This window comes from Pinus tabuliformis, chromosome 5_2 (genome assembly GCF_031772625.1).
Source record: "Pinus tabuliformis cultivar Carrire ecotype Pingquan chromosome 5_2, CPIR1, whole genome shotgun sequence".
NCBI classification, from domain to species: domain Eukaryota; kingdom Viridiplantae; phylum Streptophyta; class Pinopsida; order Pinales; family Pinaceae; genus Pinus; species Pinus tabuliformis.
This window is the reverse complement of record NC_142306.1, coordinates 448,036,337-448,058,984: the sequence shown is the minus strand read 5'-3', so window position 1 is coordinate 448,058,984 and position 22,648 is coordinate 448,036,337. Positions and strand designations below refer to the sequence as shown.

At 36.8% G+C, this 22,648-nt stretch overlaps 1 protein-coding gene across 1 annotated transcript; it reads right to left on the bottom strand.

The window, feature by feature from the left end:
* Nucleotides 1–6,356: 6,356 nt before the first annotated feature.
* On the bottom strand, nt 6,357–6,815 carry LOC149159599 (uncharacterized). Its single transcript, XM_089434351.1, has one exon. The coding sequence runs from the start codon at nt 6,813–6,815 to the stop codon at nt 6,357–6,359; it is 459 nt and encodes a 152-aa protein (XP_089290477.1).
* Nucleotides 6,816–22,648: the final 15,833 nt, after the last annotated feature.

Below are 22,648 nucleotides of genomic sequence, written 5' to 3'. Positions count from 1 at the left end.
GACAATCTGAAAGATTTTCCTATGTGCATATGTTGGGGCATTTGGCTTAAATGTAATGCAACTATTTTTTAAAACAAACCTCCTAATTATCTTAAATCTCTTTTTAGATTCTATTTATTTATGTTATGTTCCCCTCTTTATCCTCGGTGGCTTCAACCCTCCTAACCCAAATGATATACAAACAAGCTATCCATGGGAATTACTTGATGATGTAGCATAGGGCTCCTCATCTATCAGTGGTGTTGGGGGGTTACTTCATTTATCATCCTCTCACTCTCTCTCTTTTTCTGCAAACATTAATCCTACATCAAATAGCCTTGTTGAACAGTTTTCCCTATATATCATTAGCCTTCTAGCTATCTCCAAAAATGTGAAATCAATTCATATCTACAGGGATTCTTAAGTCGTCATATGATGGATGCAAAAGAAAGCAGAGACAAGAACTTTCACCTATAGTGGTCATATGATGGATTTATACCTATAGCTTTATTTTTTCCCAAGCCAAGGTATTTGTATCTTACCTTAACATAAGGTGACCTTATTTTTGTTTTAGCCACAATGAAGTTCCACGTTTTCTTCTTGGGCCCATTTTAACTCTAAGGACTAGGCAATCCTCCATAAATGGAGACATACATTAATAGAAGTGGAATTCATTATTTGATTTAGTGTACAAAAATCCTTTATCATATAGAAACTTTATCAATTATGGGGGAAGATAATCTACTTCACTAGACCCCATATCTAAGTATGCCACAATTCTAACCTTTCCCCACTTCTAAGTTTCCATGATACTTAATTCCTAATAATTGGAGAGGCCAATTCTAACACATTCAAATGAATATAAATGTTCTAATGCTCTTTTTAAGAATTTTTAATCAATCCATAAAAAACCTTAGAACCATATATTTGTGTTCTACTATTATTTTCAATAAACGTTCCTTTGATATTAGACTTCAAATACCTTTTGCTTCCAAGGATTTACAAAATAAATGAAGGTGTTTTAGGACCCATAAACCCCTCCTTTGGTTTATAATTGATTGTTATTTGACCAGTGGGATAACTCCACTTTCACTCTTTCTTTGCCCAACCTCATCCCCCAATCCAATACAACTAATGGTTAATCTTTGAATGTTCACCTCCATTAATGTTGCTACACATTATGTATCCAATATATCATATAATTCCATTACTTTTCTCTTCAAACCTTTTGAGAACAACAAAATGTCATCCACAAATTATAAATTTGTAAGTAAAATTGAATTGTTAATCTTTTTTTCCTAAATATCACCAATCCCTTTGGCTTCCATGATTGTTTTACTCAATCTATTTTACACCAAAATAAATAGTAATAGTGATAATGGGCATCCTTCCTCAAACCTCTTGAACGGATATAAAAGGCTTAAATAGACCCATTAAGAAGCATAGTAGAAGGCATTGAAGTGACATAGCCCATAATCCACTTAACTATTAATAGATTGAAACCAATATGAATTGAGATTAATATTAGGAATAATTGGCTAGTTTTGTCATAGACCTTTGACAAATTCAACTGTAGACATTGTAGGGAGCTTCTTTGCCTTTATTGTATGGACTTCTTCCTACGTTTCCCTAATTACTTCATGAACTTATCTTCCTACTAAGAAACCAAATTGTTCCTACGAAATAACATCTGATAACACTTTTTTCACCCTAATTTCCAAGACTTTCTGCAATTATATTGTAGACAAAATCACTGGAGTGCACAACTATAAAAACATTAAATCTAACTTTCAAACCATTTGTAGTATTATTCATTTCCATACCTTGTTAACTCATAAAAATGAAAATACTTGGAAATTTCTTCTAGAAACAAAATGTTGAAATAAATCAATTAATTGTACATAATTATTTTCATTGCATCTAATAAATTAATATTGCATTTAAAATATTACATTTAGTAAAAAATCATGCTCACCATCATCAATAAAATATTGAAATAGTTAAGGTTTTTTTTATGTAACAATTCTTGTATTAGCAAGGCCACATAGCCAGTGTACCCTACTGCTTAGTTTAATTTTTGAACTTTGAAATGTATGAACTAGCTTTGAGATTTTAACAAGGGCTACCGAATAGCTACTCTTGCTTAGTTTAAATATAGTTAAATTACAGTAAAAGCAATAAAGACATACAACTTTATATTCAAAAAAAAATACAATTAAAATAGTAAGATAATTCATGATTGCATTATCTCTTGCTAGGCAAAGATAATAAGGCCTTTATTTGTGGATGATCTTTTTTTGTAAACTTTAATATCATATTTGTTCATTTTTTTGTGATGAAATTTTCTTACTAAATTATTGTAGGGGAATTGAAGGGCATTGTCGTCCATTTATCTAGTTACTATATTTTGTAAATTGTATCTTTCGGCTCATGCTTAACAATGAAATACACACTTATATTGTATTGGCGGAAAAGAAATCCATAGTAGTCGAAAACCAATTGTCTTGAATAATAATGAATGAGAATGTTACCATGCTCATGGATAAGGAGTTGTCATCCAACCAAATTTTTGTTTGTCTACTACTCATATACCACCTAGCAATAACTTAAAACCATGCAATGAAATATCTATCATTTAAATACATAGAGCATTGTGTTTGTTATAATTGTTTTTTAATTAAAATGTACTAATATTCCCAAAAATATTTGAAAAATATATAAATATTCAACATACAACATATCATACACTTTTCACATACAACATATCTATTTAATTACTTAATTTAATAACATTGTTTAATAATGGTCTAATTTAAATTAGTTTACATGCTTAAGGAAAAAGAAAAATAGTTTTCATCCTCTTTTCTATAAAACATAAGGTGTTTCTGTAAATAAAGGATGTTTGATCTAAGGTAACTACATCGATTTCTATTTACTAAAATTTGATAAATAAAGAATCTTTGAAATCACAACTTGTATTACTTAAATTACCATTTAAAAGATTATTTGTCATCTACAAATGTTAAAATTCCATGTTAACATTAAATTTAAAATAATACTTATTTTAAAAATTGTAAAAATGAGAGATAATACAATAGAAACTTATAAATATATATATATATATATATATATATATATATGTATTAAAATTATTAAATTTAAAATCAAACAACTCAAACCGTGGCATAAAATATTATTTAAAAATAAAACATAATAATATTTATTGGTGTTTGTTTTGTGAGTATTCAAATTTAATTCTACATATTTTTGTGAAGAGGCACAAATGAAACCGTACAGCGAATCGAATTCGGTGAATTCAATTTCGTCAGGACGAAATAGTGATAATATTAAATTGCATTGGCTTGTCATAACTCATTGAGCAGTATTCAGAACTGCTCATAATTATTGAAATAAATAATGTGCCAGAAATGTGTGAAGGTTTCATCCAGCTCGTAATGTTCTCGATTCCTAGGTATAATTCACTTCAAATAATGTATCGCATTTGGTGAATTCAATTTTGTCTAGACGAAATAGTGATAGTATTAAATTGCAATGGCTTGTCATAACTCACTAAGCAATCTTCAGGTACTGGTCTTATTTATTGTAATAAATAATGTGCCACAAATGTCTGAAGGTTTGATCCAACTCGCAATGAAACTTGATTCCTAGGTATAGTTCACTTCAAATAATGTGCGACAAACGTGTGAAGGTATCATCCAGCTCGCAATAAATCTCGATTCCCATGTATAAATTGATGTGTTAAATATAGTGTATCTTCACAAAAAAATTTATCATTAACAAGACTAAAATTCTATCAAAAAATTCCACTAAATGTCATGTTAAATAGGAAAGAGGCCATTAAAAATTCAATATGGAAATCCTAACCAAAATTAATGCCATCGTAATATTTAAGAGATACTTTAATGTAATTTTTGTGCCTATCCCTAAAATAGAAAATAAAATCATAAAACAATATAATTAAAATAACTCAAAAACAAATTGTCCACTTATTAAGTTCTCGTGAAACAAATTGTGAAGGTCAAAATACTTTTTACAAAGTTTCTACGAAATTTAAGAAAAATATATGTAACAAATTGTGAAGGTTAAAATGCTTTCTATAAAGTTTCTGTGAAATTTAAGAAAAAGATATATACTCGCTCATCAAAATTCTACTAGAAAGTTTCTACGAAACTTATGATAAAAAATATGTAGTCTATAGTCAAAATTCTTTCACAATGTTTTGACCAAATTTAAGTGGAAAAAACTATTAAAAACAATTTCCGCTTGTTGACTTCCAAGAGAGATATGTCAAAATATAATCCAAATTAATTAAGGCAGAGTAACATCTTAATTAAACTTCAAAATTAAACATATGTTAATTTTGCATTTCATCCCTCGCTCAACGAGTTCATAAGATGATTACTCTTTAATATGGAAATTGCATGAGCACCACAAATCCAATATAAGTAGGTAAAAGTAACTATTAAGTAGTAAGTGAATAATAATTAGCATATTACCTTTTCATTTATCATTTTGTAGATTAAATATTATATAATTATTATTGTCAGTTTTTTTTAATCTTTGAAAAATATGATCTCAATGTTTCTGATCGTGTGTTGACAGATTATAAGGAGATGGTCTTGACCTGTGAAATATTTTAAGATTCAAACAATATATGGATTCACAATTAAGTTTTCGCTATTCACAATTAATCACAATGTACTTTTTCGAATTGTACTGTATCAGAACAATACTTTGTAACCAGCCACAAGCAGAACCTTATGGCCAAGACCATAATGGAAACTTGTTGGGTTGTCTTATATTCTTTCCATGACTAGCCCATGTAGTTAACCAAGGGGTTAGAGGGGGGGCGAAGCCCCCCTTCATTGCGCCGATTGTGTAGCGAGGGGGGGTCACAGGGGGTTTGAGGCGTACCCATAACCCCACTTTATGGGGTTCATGGCAGTGCCCCAGAAATTTTGGTTTTGGACCCTATGTTAGGATGGGCGAACCCACCTATGGTTTTGTACATCATTTTTTCACATGTTTTTGGATGCGATGGTTTTCGGTCCATGGTATTGGACACGATGGTTTTCGGCCCATGGTATTGGATGCTTTGGCATGTATAAATATGTATTATAACATTGAAAGGAAAATAATGAAAAAGTCAAGCTGGTAGTCCCGGTTTTGGGATCTAGGGGAAAATCTCTGTGTATATGTGTTATGCTCTCGCATTGTTTATTTTATGTGTTTTAGAATTCGTATGTAGGTAATTTCTGTACGAGGTTAAAATTTGGAATTGTATTGTATTAGAACAATACTTTGTAACCAGCCACAAGCAGAACCTTATGGCCAAGAACATAATGGAAACTAGCATAATCATAATGGAGACAAGGAGAAGGGAGGTGATTGGAAAGTCGAGCTTTATCTTTCATTCAGATTGGACTTTCAAGGTAAGAAGCATGCAAGAATTTAATTCGTTGAGCACTAATTGTGTGAGATAATTATATAACAACGGTACCTCAATCATAATTACATAATAAGAAGCAATACAACTAAACCAATCATCATTCGAAAAAATATCAAAATTAATATAAGTAATAAAATAATTTTTTCCTTTTTATAAAATTAATCTTACCAATTTGCATTTGATTTTTTGCTCAAAGAACAAGTATTTCAAATTCCATGCTTTTTCAAATATGTTACACTCTATACTCTATGATAAGGATAATAAATAATAAAATAATATTGTGTGATTAATACTCAAATGATATACCTAATAGAAAGTGAAACAACATCTATAACGGGGAGAAACAAAATGAACAATTTAATTTTTTGCTTATACATTAAATCAAGTATTTTAATTTCAAATTTGTAAGAAAAGATTAAAACAAATTTACTTCCTAAATATCAACAAAATGCCACCATTTAAAAAACAAACAAAATCATGTTTTAATGTCCTATAATTTAACAACCAAGAAGCCCCTAGAGCACAACATGTATTAGAATAGAACTTTATTTTGATTATTGAATATTCTATACATCTTCATCTTTTTTCTGTATTCATGCTCCCAACCAATGTAAAGTATAAATTTACAATAGTTTTTTGTTTTTTGTTTTTTGTTTTTTTTTTTTTTTTTTTCACAAAAACGGGTAGTGGATATATTAAAAACTTGGCCTTAATGCTAAAGAGCGGATTACAAAAGGTGAGTCTAAATCCAAAAACGTCGAATAGCCTTGCAAGACCATGACAATTATGTTTAGCTCACATCTCTCTTTTGTTGCTACTAAGCGGTCAATTTCAGAGATTTTCCCAAGCTTTTGGATACAAACAAACTGATTTAACAGAAGGCAATAAAACATGACAGTTTTCTAAATTAAGGAATTGGCTCCCATATTTCCTGTCCGCCTCTGAGCAGGGCACCATCCATAAGAAGGGTTGCTTTGTTAGCTTCAGTGTCTGCCTCCTTATTATTGGCTCTCAACACATGATAGGAATTTAAGTTCTGGAAAGAGTCTCCAAGGTCTGAAATTTTGCAAATCATCCTTCCTAGCCTTAGGTCCATTGGCTTAGAATGGCTCACCATAGCGTTAATAATAACCTGAGAGTCACCAATAACATTAGCCTCCCTGATGTTCAACACTTTCAGAATCTTGAGTCCTTGAAAAAGAGCCAAAGCCTCAACTTGAATGCTAGAAGCGATGCCCAAACCCCAGGCGAAACTGTGGATCCTAAAACCAGCTGGATTCAATATAACTCCTCTAGCACCAACTCTTCCAGGATTGCCCTTTGCAGCCCCATCAAAAAATAGAGAGTGCCTCTGTTGGTTTGTCATCCATCCCTGGAACTCTTTTGTTGTAGCCCTTATTTGCCAAACTTTTGGGAGGGAGATACCCTTTGCCAATTTTTGGAACTATAGATCGAGAGAAGATCCCTAATTTTTATCTTGCTGGGTGAGATTTAAATCATCTTTATGGTATCTCAGGCACTCTTTTAACTAGCATTTAATTTTAACTACCACTAGTTTGACATCATGTTCGTTGTTTCTGAAAATCCTTTTGTTTCGCTCAAGCCAAATCTGACAGCAGGTAATTTTAGGGAGAATAAACCAAGAAGCTCTAATAATTTTGTTTTTTGGAGGAGGACCAGGGTACCTTTGCAGCAATTTGACAAAAAAATCAGCAGTGGAGGAAGGCAACACGAAGATATAACTTAAAGTTTCCAGCAGCTCGATCCAGATCTGTAATGCAAAGGAACGTTCAAGCATCAAATGAGAAACGCTTTCCTGATTTTCCTTGCAAAGTCTGCACCTTGGAGGGCCGTGGAAGCCACGCTTCTTAAGATTATCATCTGTCAAGATTTTGGAATGGCATAACATCCAATTGAAGAAATCGATTTTTGGCGGTGAGGAATAATGCCATATCCCTTTCGATGGCTCTGGGTTCATGGCCACATGGGGGCGCTCACACAGCTTGGCGTATCCCTGAGCAACGGAATAACCACCAGCCTACACACCCCAACCTCTTTAATCCCTGCTATGCATCCGCGTTGGAGCCAATCCATGAAGCTTGGAAAGCAGTTCCTCGCGTTCCATAGACAAATCTGGGAGCGTTTCAAGTTTCCATCCAGCCCAGCATGAATCCTTCCAGACTGAGATATCCCATAGGGAACGCAATCCAGCATCATTCATCTAACTGCGCAATGTTTGAAGAGAGCGACAGTCTCCCAGTGGCTCATTGTTCATAATTCTGTCTGTCCAAAGGTTGATCCTTTTTCCATTGTCGGGGACCCAGTAGACATGAGTATTTATAAGCGGACAGGCTTTGGTACAGAGCTTCTGGAAGGGCGTGTTCAGGAGCGGCAGAGGATTGTCTAGACAGTGCGAGCACTTGCCATTAAAGTATTTTTTCCAAAGAGTTAGTTGTGCCCAGCTAGGGTTAGGAGAAATAATTCTCCATATGAGCTTAGCTCCCATAGCAATATTTTGATATGAAAGATTTTTGAAGTTCAAGCCTCCTTCCAAGAGCGGTTTGGAGATGGATTCCCAGCTGACTAACGGAAAATTTTTCTCATTTTTCTTGCCCCCCTTCCAAAAAAAAATTTGAATGATCTCCTCCATTTTTCTGAGAATGCAAAAGGGAGCTAGAAGAACTGAAAATTGAAATAAGGGAAGACTGTTAAGGGCTGATTCAATAAGGACAGACTTACCAGCAATGTTGAGCCAGGAAAAGCCCCAGGCAAGCAACTTTTTTTTGATTTCTCCAATTGGGGGAGCCAATCTCTGCTGAAGGCTCTTTTAAGAAATACAGGAAGGCCAAGGTACTTGAAGGAAGTCCAATTTGAGGAGGCTACGAAACCAAAGGTTCTGGAAATGGAGTTGAGAAAGCTGGAAGTGGTGTTCCAGCAACAAATATGGCATTTCCATCGTTAAGAATGCTTCCCGAGATCATACAAAACTAGTCCAGGACTCCTTTAAATCTGGAGGCTATAAGCACAGAGGCATCTCCCAATAACAAGGTGTCATCTGCAAAGAAGGCATGATTAATGTTTTTAACTCCTCTTGCTATAAAAAGCCCAGCAATTTCCATAATTTTTTTTCCAAATAGAAGCTGAGGACAGAGGCTTGAAGAACGAATAGAAGGGGTGAGAGAAGGCACCCTTGCCTGAGCCCTCTTTTGGCTTTGAAAAAGTCAGAAGCTCTACCGTTTACTAAAGGAGCAATCCAAGGTTCCGAAATGCAGGCCCGAATCCAATTTATAAATTTCTCCCTAAATCCAAATTTGTGTAAGACTTTCAGCAGAAAACTATGCTTGACTCTATCAAAATCATTTGCTAAATCGAGCTTGACAACTATACCTTTTTCATTGCGACTCAGGCTTGAGTGGATTTCCTCTTGGACCAGAATGAAATTGTCCACTATCTGTCTCCCTTGAATGAATCCTCCTTGGCTTTTTAGAATGACTTTGGGGAGGATGAGCTTAAGTCTATTAGTGATGACTTTACTAATCAGTTTGTAACCAATATTACATAGCGAAATCGGTCAAAACCTATTGAAGTTGTTGGCTCCTTTCTCTTTGGGGATGAGAGCAAGAAAAGCAGAGTTCGTGCTGCCTCCGATTTTCTGGCAAGCTTGGGACTTAATAGCCATTTTGTATAGATATTTTTCCACAATCGGCCAGCAAGATTGGAGGAATTTGGCTGTAAATCCATCCGACCCAGGGGCTTTGTCTGGGTCCACGGTGAAGAGGGCATCATTGACTTAATTCTTGGGGACTTTAGCTTCAAGAAGGTGATTCATTTCAACAGTAATCAAGGAGGGAACCACATCAATCATATCAAAGATTTGGTCCAGATTTATATCTTCACTATACAAGATTTTGAAGTGAAGAGAGGCAGCTTTTTTTATGCTTGCATTATCTTTGTGAGTAATAGTACCATCTTTGATTTCAGAAATGGAATTGGTACATTTCCTTGCCTGAGCTTGTTTATGGAAGAAGCAAGAGTTCTTGTCCCCTGCTTTAAGCCAAAGGCTGCGTGACTTAAGTCTCCAGTACTCTTCTTCTGCTAGACAAGCCTTTTGATAGTTTTGCTGGAGCTGGGCTTCTTTGTCTAGAATATCTTTAGTTATGTCAGTTGTTTCAACTTGAAGAATATGATTTTCCAGAATGTGTTGGAAATTTTTTCTTTCATTAGCTGGATTGGGCAAAGTTTTGGCCCAACTTTTTAAAGCCCTTTTCACTCTTCTGAGCTTCTTCTCCCAGACAAAAAAGGGGTATCCTTTGATCAGCTACATCCAGATGCCCTTAACTAATTGCATGAAGTCTGATTCCTTAGCCCAGAGCGGGCTAAATCTGAAGGGAATTCGACCTAGGTCAAGCTAAAACACCAGTTCTAGCTTGATGGGTTTATGATCAAAAGTGTTGCATGGGAGAATATGGACTCTAGCCTCTAATCCAAGCAGAAGAAAAGAGCTTTGAAGTAAGAATATATCCAATCTGGCAGCAATGTGGCCAGGGCCAATTCTTTTATTAGTCCAAGTGTACTTACCAGAGATTGGCTTGATGTCCAGCAGGTCCCAGTCTTGCATAAGGTCCTTTGCCCATTCCCTTGTCGGATCTCGAACAATGCTTCCTCCTCTCTTGTCTGTTGATAAGAGGGTGAGGTTAAAATCTTCTGCTATGATGGTATTCTCAAGATTAACGAGATCTGCTTGGGTTCTAATGGAGTCCCGCAGGCCTTTTTTTCCACAGCATTCACAGGGATGTACACATTGAAGAGACTGATAATCTTTTTTGAATCTAAGTGCTACAATTTTAAAAACAGCCAGTGAGTATTGAGGGTCTCAAAAATGGCTGAGAATTTTCTAGCGTTCCAAAGAGTGCCCAACCCACCGGAAGCCCCTCGGGCTGAGATTGCTTTCGCCTCACATTTGTTCCAGAGTTTCTTACTTGCCTAAAGGAAGACAGAGTCTTCCATATTGGTCTCCTAGATGAGAAGTATGTCAGGAGCTTCTGTTCTTATTAAACTTATGATGGCTTCTTCTTTGATTCTGCTCCCCATACCTCTACAGTTCCAGGAGACTATCTTCATCATTTGTATTTCTAGTTGGCTCCCTTGGAGCCTTGGGGCTGGTTTCTCACCATCTTTGCTTTTGATGCTAGTAGCTTCTCGAGGGTTGGCTGGCTGCCTTGGAGCTTATCCTTGAAAGTTTCCTACTCTCTTTTTTCCCAATCTGATTTACGGCCTCTTGTGGATCTCCTTATCGAAGCTTGGGATTCTCCTATCTCCCCTTCTTCCTCCGAGGAATCCGATTCATGCTCATCTTCCTCTACTTCAACATTATTTCCTTTGGAGCTCTTAGTAAGTGCCATATCTATTGCTGGAACACCACTTCTAGCTTGCTCAACTCCATTTCCAGAACCTTTGGGGGTACCTTTAGAGGGTGGGGTTGATTTTTGATTTTCTGGTTCTTGAGTTTCCTCTATTTGCGAGCTTAGAGGAGCAAATTTATTCTCTTGATCCATTCTGGGAGGGGGTTGTTGAGGAGGGGCTTGAGGACCTATTCCGATTGGACCAACCTACTTTTGGATTTTCTTGGTGCGCTTTACCTAGTTCCAACCTTGTTCTTTACCCTTTTCTGGTTCCACATTGGTTGGGCATCCTCTGGCGAAGTGACTGTAGACATGACATTTTCGGCATTTGAAAGGCAACTACTCATAATCCAACTTTTGCAAATGGGTCCAGTTTCCTACTTTGATTTTGATGGCTTCTGGGAGACCCACCTCTAGGTCTACTTCTATGCAGATACATGCACAATCATATTGATCTTTGTTGTTTGCCCTATCTATGAATTTCCAAAGGGCGTTTCCGAAATGTTTCAACGAGTCCCAGTTCCAACAATGAACGGGGAGATTAGGGAGTCTGACCCATACAAGGACAGCCGTGGGAACATCTACTACAGGGTCGAAATCTGGCGTCCATCTGTTGAGGTATAGACCCTGGGGGCCCATGAAATAGGGCCATTCTAAAAGATCAAGTCCTTGTCATCCTTTGAGGTGAATTCGAAGAGGAAGAACCCTCGTCCTAAGAAGTAAGAGGTGATGTTGCTCTTGATCAGAGGAGCCCAGTTCTTGTTAACCCAGGTCTCAGTGGTCTCAAGAGAAGTTCATAGACCGGTGAACTCGCCAACTAGAGCCCTCTCAACCAAGGAGACGGTGACTTGAATCAGGGTCTCAGGTGGCAAGGAGATTTCAGGAATGTCTTCCAGCGTCTTAACAAGCGTGGTTGCTTCACTCTTTTTCTTCTACGGCAAGCCGGCCAAGAGCCGAGAGAAGGCTTCAGTAGATGAAGGCGGGCCTGCCTAGGGCGAGCTCGGGACCTCCATGAGGGCGAGCCTAGCTTACTAGTCCCTCCCAGCAGTAGACGAGTGCTCTGAACCGCAAGAACTCAAGAAAGAGCACAGAAAAGGAGGGCAGAGGGCACAAAGCCACTGGTCGCAGAGCAGCAAGGGCGCAGAGGCGCCGAAGCGCAGCTAGGGTTTCATGACAACGCTCCAAAGCTCAGCAAACAATTTGCTACCTTCTATAAATTTACAATAGTTACTATGTATAAATATGTAATATTGTTTCATAACAATATAATATATTTATTAAATAATAATAATAAAATAACTATAAAAATTTCAATAATTTATCTACCCTCATTTAAATATAAAAATTAAATAATATTTTATTTAATATGTATTTAAATATAAAATTAAATAATATTTTGTTTAATACGAAAAAATATATTTCTTTATATTTTTTTAATTTTAATATAATTAAAATTAAAATAACATTTTATAATAAAATAATTAAAAAAAATAAATTAAGTATGAATATAAATATATATAAATTAATTTAGCATTTTTAACCAATATAATATCAATATTATTGTTTTTCTGCTTAAAACATTAAAAGTGATATAATAGTTAACTAGAAAATAGTCTCCATTTAAGACATTCAAACATACATTATTAATGACAAGGATATAAATTTAGGTAAATGAATGACATTATTAATTATTACTTAAAACATTAAAAGTGACACAATATTGTATTTGGAAAATGGTCTTCATTCAAAACATTAAAATATATATTATATCTCTTATATGAACATTTGTTTTGTTAAAAGAGTGTACCGACATCAACTCGGTTTTTAAATTTAATGTTTATCTAAATACGGATATTGTTAGCCCATAAAAATGCAAGTTAATGTTTCAATTGCCACCCAAAAGAAAGAAAGAAAAGAAAGAAAATTATTTTAGTGTCCATGAAGCTAAAGATAGCCTATGCAAATAAATATTTCCAAATATCACCCAAATTAGAACCAAAATGAATAGAAGTTACACTATTTTAACAACTAGTTTGATAACATTAGACTCAAATGTTATGAAATATATATGTGTCATTAAAAAAAATAAAAATAAAAACTGAAAGTAGAAGCAAATTGTGATATGATAACTCCTTTCACAATTTAAAAAGAATCATCTATACATTATTTTAACACATGTTATATGGCAACTTAATGTTGAAATGTGGCAACAAGAATATTCCAATTTTAATTTGTCCTTGAATTAAAATTTGAATTTAGTCTCACCAACTACTTGAAAAATAATTAATTAACTCATCTTGAGTTAAATAGTTAGAGAAATTTAAGCTAGAAGTCTTTGTGAAGTCATGCAACAATTATTCCTTTGATTGAGGAGATTATCCCTTAATTAAGTAGACAAGGATGAGTTGTAATTAGTTAGCTCAGTTAACTAAGTTAACTCCAGTTAAATTAGTTCCAAACTATTGGAGGAACTAATTGTGAGTTCGGTCAGTTAATGCATGCATGTATGAAACTAGTGTACTCCAGATAACTGAATATTCTCTCATAAATAACTCATGCATGTCAGTTCAGACAAAGGCCCTGTTGAGATTAAAGGCAGGGACAGTGTACTATCAGTTGCAAGAATTTTCCTATAAGAAAATCTCTTGCATGCAGAAGGAATTCATTCCTTGAAATTTGCACAATTTTACAGTGTGTTGGAGCAGTGTGTGAGATCAGTGCTACACAAGGTTACAACAAGAACACTCAAGGAAAACTGCGCAAGAAAATAGGAGGCTTAGAGGGCAGAGCAAAGGCATATGAGCTATCTATTCTATCTATGAGTAGCAGTGAGGGATCGTATTGAGAAATGGATAGCTATGAGAGCTAAGGCTTTGTGTAATCCTGAGATATTTCCACTTGTATGATAATACAAATAGCGGGGGTTTTAGCTGAGGCTTTCCCCAGAGTATTCTTCTGTGTTTCATGTGTATTGATTCTTCTTCTCTATTATATGTGTTCTGTTTGATCTTGCTCAAATCAATTAAGCTTCCGCAAGTTTGATTGTAGAAATAGATTAAGTATTTTGCTTTAGTATATTGCATTATCAGGTTGATCTACAGCGAGAATTTCTACACTTAATTCTTACCATACATATTTGAATAATGATAATAAATGAGCAAATATGTAATATCTAAAAATAAGATGTATCAATATAACGCTTCATCTCTATGGAACATTAGTTCTTATCATATGATTGTTTTAGTAAAAAACAAGATTACAAATTGTTAGGAAGGTTGTGATGGATCTGAAGAGAAGTATCACGGTTTTCCATGTCGTGCTCTAAATTGCCACAAAACTCCAAATTGTTTTCGCCTTATGCAATGTTTATCGACCTCCCTAGTTCAGATCCAAACAGGCCATGGTGGATGGTATCCTTTAGACAATTCTTCTCTTGCAAAAAACACCAAACACATCTTTCCTCATTGGATCTTCCAATGTTTTTGAGAGAGGGACCTCCGATGATGAGTTTATTTCCATATATGGTTTCCCTTTTCTAAGCGCGGGCTCTAATCCCTCATATGGGTTATACTCACCATATTCCCTACCAGATCCAAGCATTCGATCTGCAAAACAATGCTTATGTTTCCAATTTTCTCTCCAATTTAGTGATGTCCAACATTTTAATGACATCAGGCTTCCTTTTGAAGGATTTTTTTTACTGTTGTTCTGGGGTTACAGTTTTTGCACGGCTATGGGAGGCGAGAGATGAGTATGATGTCGCCATCGAGTTTCACCATGAACTAAATACAAGTGGAGAGTGTAGACCAGTTGAGATAAATAAAAGGAAGGATCTTGAAGATCAATCCAGAGATCCACTTGAAGGAGCCCCAATCCAAATTTTTATTAGAACACTGAGCGGGGAAACTGTTTGTATGAGGGTCTAGATCTGGGAGCGGGTACAAGCTCTTAAGAAAAAGATTCAAGAACAATTGGGTATTCCAACAAGACTTCAAAATATGATTTATGTAGGGAAATCATTGCAAGAGGACTACAAGTTTTAGGAATATGGCATTGTTCCTAACTCAACCATCATCCTTAAAATGAGACTTATTGGAGGGTGCCCTAGATCTAGCTCAAAAGGCCCGGTTTCATTCAAGGATGCAGTCAAAGGGAATTTGGACCGACAAAAGCATCTAGAACAACCTCCCAATCTTCCTGGACCCTATATTGGGGAGCAGGTGAACCAAGTGCCAACTTTGACGTCAACTTGCTTGAGGTAAATGAGCTTTATGTTGATTTCCATGCAAGAGCAGTTATATGTAGATTTAATGGATTCTGGCCCAAATCTGAGGCTCTACATCAATGGATTTTCTCTACTTGGATAGGAAGCTATGACATCCATTTATGTTTTAGGGTTTTTTTATTGTAAAGTTTTGATACAACAAAAGATAAGGATTATATATTGAACAAGGGACCATGGTTTTGGGGCAATGCAGGTCTATTCATGATACCTTGGTTTCTGGGTTTTGATGCAAACACCATGGTGGTATCCAAAATGCCCGTGTGGCTAAGGTTACATAATCTATCATCGCATTTTTGGCATCCAAAAGTATTAGAAGGAATTGGTAATTCTTTGGGGAAATTCTTAAAGGTGGATGCAGATCAAGTCTCAAAAGGCATTTTCACTTTTGCCAAAATCTGGGTAGAGGTTGGCCTTAGTAAAGGTTTACCTGATCACATTTTATTGTTTCAAAACAATTTGCGATGGTCACGGCCCCTTGACTATGAGAATACAACTTTTCGTTGTCGTACATGTCTTCAAATCGTCCATATTCAAAGTGTGTGTCCTCAAGTAAAAAAAAGATCCCAAAAGAAAAAATAAACAACCTCAAAACCCAAAAGGTTGCCAGTTTTCAGAAACTCATGAAGAAGAAGTAGAAGGTGCAAAAACCCTAGAAAATACCACAAACATAAATGATCATAAATCCCAGGACACCTCGCAAAATGATGAGGCTAAGCATAATTATGCATTAGTTCCAACCCCTTTCGTTCCACAACAATAGATTGAGATGATTACATCTAAAAAAGAAGTAAGTGGTACCAAATGAGTTCATGCATCAAAAAGTTCACATTCTGATAAAGAAATCCTAGTAAATGTAAAAGAGAATCAAATGACCGTTGTAACATCCATGCCCAACTCTAGTGGTGGGCGAAAATTGGAAAAAAAAAATAAAGGTAGAAAAGGGTAGACTAATGTTAACTCTCTAGTGAGTTTTTAATGATCTTGGACACCAGGATCTGTTGTTTTATACATATGCTTTATAGCATCTACAATATTCAATTTTTTCATTATGAATAAAATTGTGCTTTTTCCTTGCGAAAAAAAAGGTGTATCAATATAAAGATCGTTGGGGAGTGATCTACTGTCTCCATTCCTAAGGTTTTGATTATATTTGGGTTAGGTTTGTGCTCTTGTCCCCTAGACCCCTTTTGGATGTTAACCTTGGATTCTAGTCCCGTGGAATCTCTTTTACGGACCATTTCACTTTAGGGATGGTATTTCATGGGAAACCCATATTTTGGTTGTGTGGTCTTACTTTCCCATTTGCATATATTACCCCATTTCCACTCATAATTAACCCATTCATCATTTCTCCCTCTTAGTTCCACTTTCCTCCATTGGGTCCACACAAGGTTAGTTCGCCCCTTCCCCTTGCCCACACCCTGGGTCAGGCCTAGAATGATGCCCTGGAGGTTGATGCAACTAAAAAGAAAATAAAAAACATAATTAGGCACATTCAATAGGAAAACATACCACAAAATGAAAAAGATGGTTGGGACAAAAAATTTTAACACATGGGCAAAGGCCAATACATGAGCTCTACCCGATCATCATGGCCATCACCTTGATTCCTACAAGTTCTATGAGCCTCCTTCATCAAATAGAAACCCATTATTGTCCCAACCCCTGGAGGGAAATGATCTACCCTACCTTAAAAGGGTGTATCCACTACTACATCTCATACATCATGCTCTTACCCCTTAACCCCTGAGCAATTAATCAAAGAAAAATCATAAAAGGAAAAAGGCATACAAAGAGGGGTGGAAAAATCAAGGTCGGGGCAGCTCATGTACCATGATTTCTCCTCCTATACATTATAAACCCAAGTGTGGGCTTCCCTTTTATTAGCTACCCTTTCACCCCAACATGTGGCCCGAGGCTACCCCTTCTCATCCCCTACTTCATTCACCTCTCTATAACATACCACCACTTTTTAGAGGATGTACCCTAAACATATTATCCCCTTTAGAAGTAGAAGCCACCTAATAGGACACTTGGTTGACCCCATTTGGAGTTAGGGAAATATTGGCACATTTTGAAGCCCACTATGGAAGGAAAGGCTATTATGAAGTCCCAATGTGTGGTATATGTTTGGTACACTCCTTTACTCAATTTATCTAATGACTTGTTGTACTTTAGGGCTAGGGGATGCATTAGAGCTTATGCGGGATTGCAGATGGTCTCCATCTTCGGTTTGGTCTCCTTATACGGGGTCCTAATCCTCCAAAGGGCTACATTGTCACATGTAGGGTGTGCGTTTAGATCCATGGGCCTCCACAGTAGTAGAAAACACTCCATGAATCCCCAAGGATGTTCAAAGGTTTCTCAAGATTCACCTATTGGACAAGGAAGATGCACATAATTCACCTTTGCCCAGCCAACCCTACCGATTTACCATGCAATTGGCAGATGACCTGGGACTTGTAGGATGATGTGGCATCACCTACACCATCAGCAGAGCCCTTACAAATGAACTACAGGCATCTTTGACTCATTTAGAGACCCATGAGGTTATTATTGTGCCCCCACACCCATTGGGAGCACCGCAGGTTTATTGCTTGGAGTGAAAGGGGCCATCCCCTTCTCCATCACTTTTGAGGGTCCTGTTCTTCATTATGTCATAAATGAACCTCATCAGGTCTCTTGTAGGGCCCCATGACATGTATTATTTATCATTTGACCTCTTAGGAGGCTAACTATTTCATTTGTGAGCTAGTTTGGTGGGCTTGTCACCAAAATTTAGGTTATTAGCACATTATTTTAGTTTTGGGGCTTATGTAAGCCTAGAAGACTAATTTGAACTCCTCACTAGTGTACAAAAACAAGTGAGATGAGTTCATTGGCTTATCATCACTTTGGATTGGATCACTTCTCTCTCTTGAGAATTTCGCACTTTTTCTTAGAGGATGAATTGGAGCTTTATGGATGAATTTTGATGTTTGGATTTGGTTTATCTTATCCAGAAGCTTCTCTATTGTCAAATTGTGGATGGTTGGATACTTTATATTATATGTAAGTACATTATTTTAATGTTATTCTTGTTTTAATTTTTCATATACATTGGATTGGGAATTTCGTTATTTTTAGGGCTAATTGTTGCATGCATTTACTGCTTAAATTGTGAGATTTTGTTTCTATATAGAATCTCTCAATCTATGGGCCATGTAATTTTTAATGAAATTTCTTAGGGATAATTCTATCAATGAATTCATCTTGATAAGCCATCACCTTTGCAATTCGAATTATAAACTTGTAAGGTTGTTTCCCTTTTCCCTAGAAGGCAAGCGAGGTAGTCTTAAGGCCTCCTTGACTAAGAAACAAGGTCCTCATTCATATTTATCATAGATTACATTCTCCCAAGATTAAGGCACTGGTATACCAAGAGGTAGTCACTCAAAACTTAACTCTTTTTCACCCTTTTTTAGGCCTAATTAAGTTGGGTCACCTAGGGCATCATTTTCCCAACAAAGTATCCCTCCAAAAAGTTCAGTCTCCTAGCCTATCATGCGTTGGTGTGTCCTCAAGGCATCCTCCAATTTTGAATCCATTTCGACGGTGGAGTTGTGAGATAACCCAAGCCCTAGCTCTAAGATTAAACTTTGCCCTGGTATCCCCAAAGCTAGTGCCTCATAGGATCAATTTGACACCTTCATGTAAAAATTATTTCTTTGATCCTTTCCCCCTCTTTGTTAGGGTTAACAACATCATTGATTGCTAGATTCTTGTTTGTTTACTTGGGCTAGGTCCACTTGGTCCCGTATGGTCCCACTCCTTTGGAAAGACAATTATTCAAGAACCATATAGGATACCAATTTCAATAAGGATTTTATGGATTTGGAATCTCTTTCACAAGTCATATTCCATAAACCTCACCCTCAAATCCCTGCATCCTTCTATTAGAAGATATTGTACCTTGATTAGAAATCAAGCCAGCCTGATTCTTGACTATCTTCTGGAAAGGGATTTTTTTGGTCACTTTGTATCCATTTGTTGATTTATCCTTCATTTGTGACTCCATATATACCAGGTCTCCTCCCATCGATGAAAGTCTGTAAATAGCAGGGATCCTTAGCTGAGGTGACAATGGGTTGAGTCTCCATTTGTTTCCCTTGGGCTAGCATTTAATCCTTTAGGAATCCCCTTTAGGTCCCCTGCTAATTTGAGCAGTAACATTCTTGCATCGTTGTCGAGGACAAAACATGTGTTTTGTTCCCTATACGACATATTGACATATCATTATTGGCGACTCCATTGGAAGAATGAAACCCTAGTTCTTCATTGAACCTTAAAGTTAATGCTTGTAGGGTGAAGCTGGCACTTTAATTCACCTTGGCGACTCCATTATAATCCTAATATGCAAAATCATAGAAAATGGAGATTTCTCTTGGTCCTGTATTTACAAAACACAATAACCAAGAGATTCAAGAACTACAAAAGAAAGTGGTGGAATATGAAGAGTCTTATCAAAGTATATTGGAAGGTAGGGATATGGAATTCATGCTCAGGTTTTATAGGTCGCAAGATTCACAACTCGACATAGTAAGGTGTTCATATGAAAAAGATCCTAGTCATCTCCTTGACCTTGCTCACATCACCAGTGTTGTGAATATTCTGGATAAGCTTATCAATAACAATGAGAAAGGGAATACCTCCTCTGAGGTTGACAAAGAGTTGGATCGTGTGAGCCTCCAAATCATGCAAGAAAGAATGGATGAATATAGTAGGTCATGCAAGGGGTTACTAAGGAAATGTAATTCTAATGAAGTATTCTCCCATCTATATGATGAAGAGGTGAATCTTCCTAAGATGAATTATGAATATAAATAGAACCCCACTAATGATATCCTCCTAGAAGCATATTACCAAAATCATGTAACAAATACCTTAGCCATTGTTCTTCAAGAGAAGAGAGAAGAAGAGAGGTCTCGCTTGTCAACCAACCAAGATAAAGATGAACTTCGGGATCTCAGTGATGAGAAAGAAGATGAGTTCTCGTTGGGCCTACAAGATGGACAGGATGATTTTGAAAGCACATGTGTTGAGGAGAATGAGGCTATGGAAAGTAAGGCCGAGACTAACCTTACCTTTCTCAAGGGTACCACACCTAATGACTCTCCTTTTGAGAACCTTGAGTAAGGTGATCCCATGAGCTCCTTGAGAGATGACATTGGAGATTATTTCTGCATTGAAAAGGAGAAATGGGAGATTGTTGGGCCTCAATTTTATTGTGCTCCCATTTATGTTACTGACAAAGAAGATGAGGTTGAGATTGGTTCTCCCTTTACCCCGGGCATTACTTACAATGAAATATCAATCGATACCCTCGGAAAGGAGAATTATTATTTTCCCTTGCATGAATAAGGACAGTTGGAAGTGATTTATTCTCTTTTAATGAAGACCCAATCTTTGATGCTTATAATGAGGAAAGCAATGAGGCTCATACCTACCCTCCTTATGATTATATATTCAAATCACTTGAGCCTTTAGATTACGGGGAAGGAAATTCCGTTGAGTATGAAACTTCACCATCCCCTTTGCCTTTCCCTCTTGTTCATAATCTTGATTCTTCCTCAAGTGAGTCCCTCGTCCCTTTTGGTATGACCTCGAGTGAGCATGCCCCTTTTCCCCTTTCTGAATATGGTGTCAAGGAGAAGACCTTCATTGAATATACTTTATCCCCTTTGACTCATCCTCAAAACTATGATCACTACGTGATCTCCCTTCCCCATTGTGTCCATCACCATGGGAGACCTATTTGTTTCACTCCTCTTGTCCCTCACCCTTTGTTCCCTTCTCATCACAACCTTGTGGCATCTACAAAGCATAATATTATAAGAAATGATTGTGATAGGAAATTCTTAAGTGTGATCTTTCATTCCATCATTGTGTACTTAGAAGGAAATCCCTGCACTTCTAGATCAACCTATTCTCCTTCTCTCAGGGCTTCATTTTACATCAAATGGAGATCATGTTTTCCCACCTCCCACCTGCTTGTCCCTCCATATAATTATGTCAACAAACACTTTTGGTCTTGTTTCATGAGTAATCATATTGGAAGGCATAGTTGCCCTGGCTTTATGATTACACTTAGTATTAGCCTTGCTACATGCATGTTTCGATAAGATGTATTGCATGTTGATTTTTACATTAGAACTAACATCATATGATATTCTCACTGTAGATAGATGCATCTTTGCATATTCTATTCTCTGCTGATTTTATGGCCTAACATTAAGCATGTGCAAGCCCTGTGTTCTTCATCTATTATATGTGTAGATAACAGGTCTATATTAACCAAGATATTGTTGGAGTTCCTGTGACCTCCCATTTGAATAGCTTTGTCCACTTCGAGAGAGATCACATCCCAGTTGGAGCCAGATGATAACCACCATTTTGTGGGTGATATCCCTAGGAGGATTTTTTTATCCAATATGGTCCTCAACCGACAGCTAGCAACCCCTTGCAACCACCAACTAGCTCATTGTGCCATTTCTCTACCACCTAAGCCATCCATGTGGTCCCTCATGGTCGTATGTTCAAAGGTGGGCCTCTCGAACCTAAAGGCATGCCTTTTCATTTCGTGATTTAGTATTATAGTTTTCTTATCATGGACACTTTTGGGCATGGGTTAGTGGGGAAATTCGACGGAAAGGATGGGTTAGGTCAGTGCTCTTGTCCCCTAGACCCCTTTTGGATGTTTACATTGGATTATATTCCTGTGGAATCTATTTTACTAACCATTTGGCTTTAGGGATGGTATTTCACGAGAAACCCTTATTTCAGTTCTGTGGTCCCACTTCCCCATCCGCATATATTACCCCATTTCCACTTATTATTACCCCATTCATCATTTCTCCCGCCTGGGTCCACACAGGGTTTGTTCAACCCTTCCCCTAGCCCACACCTTGGGTTAGGCCTGGAATGATGCCCCAGAGGTTGATGCAGCTAAAAAGAAAATAAAAATCATAATTGGCCACATTCAACAGGAAAATGTAACACAAAATAAAAGATATGGTTGGAACAAAAAAATTAGCACGTGAGAAAAATCCAATACATGAGCTCTACCCCATCATCATGGCCATCACCCTAGTTCCTACAGGTTCTATGAGCCTCCTTCATCAAATAGGAACCCATGATTGTCCCAACCCCTTATGGGCAATGAGCCACCCTACCTTAAAAGGGGGTATCCACGTTTACATGTCATACATCATGCCCTTACCCTTTGAGCCCCGAGTAGTTAATTAATGAAAAATCATAAAAGGAAAATGGCATATAGAGAAGGGTGGAAAAATCAAGGTTGGGGAACCTCATGTACCATGATTACTCCCTCCTATACATTATAAACCCAAGTGTGGGCTTCCCTTTTATTAGCTACCCTTGCACCCTAGCATGTGGCCCAAGGCTGACCCTTCTCATCCCATACTTCATTCACCTCTCTATCACATACCACCTCCTTTCAAAGGATTTACCCTG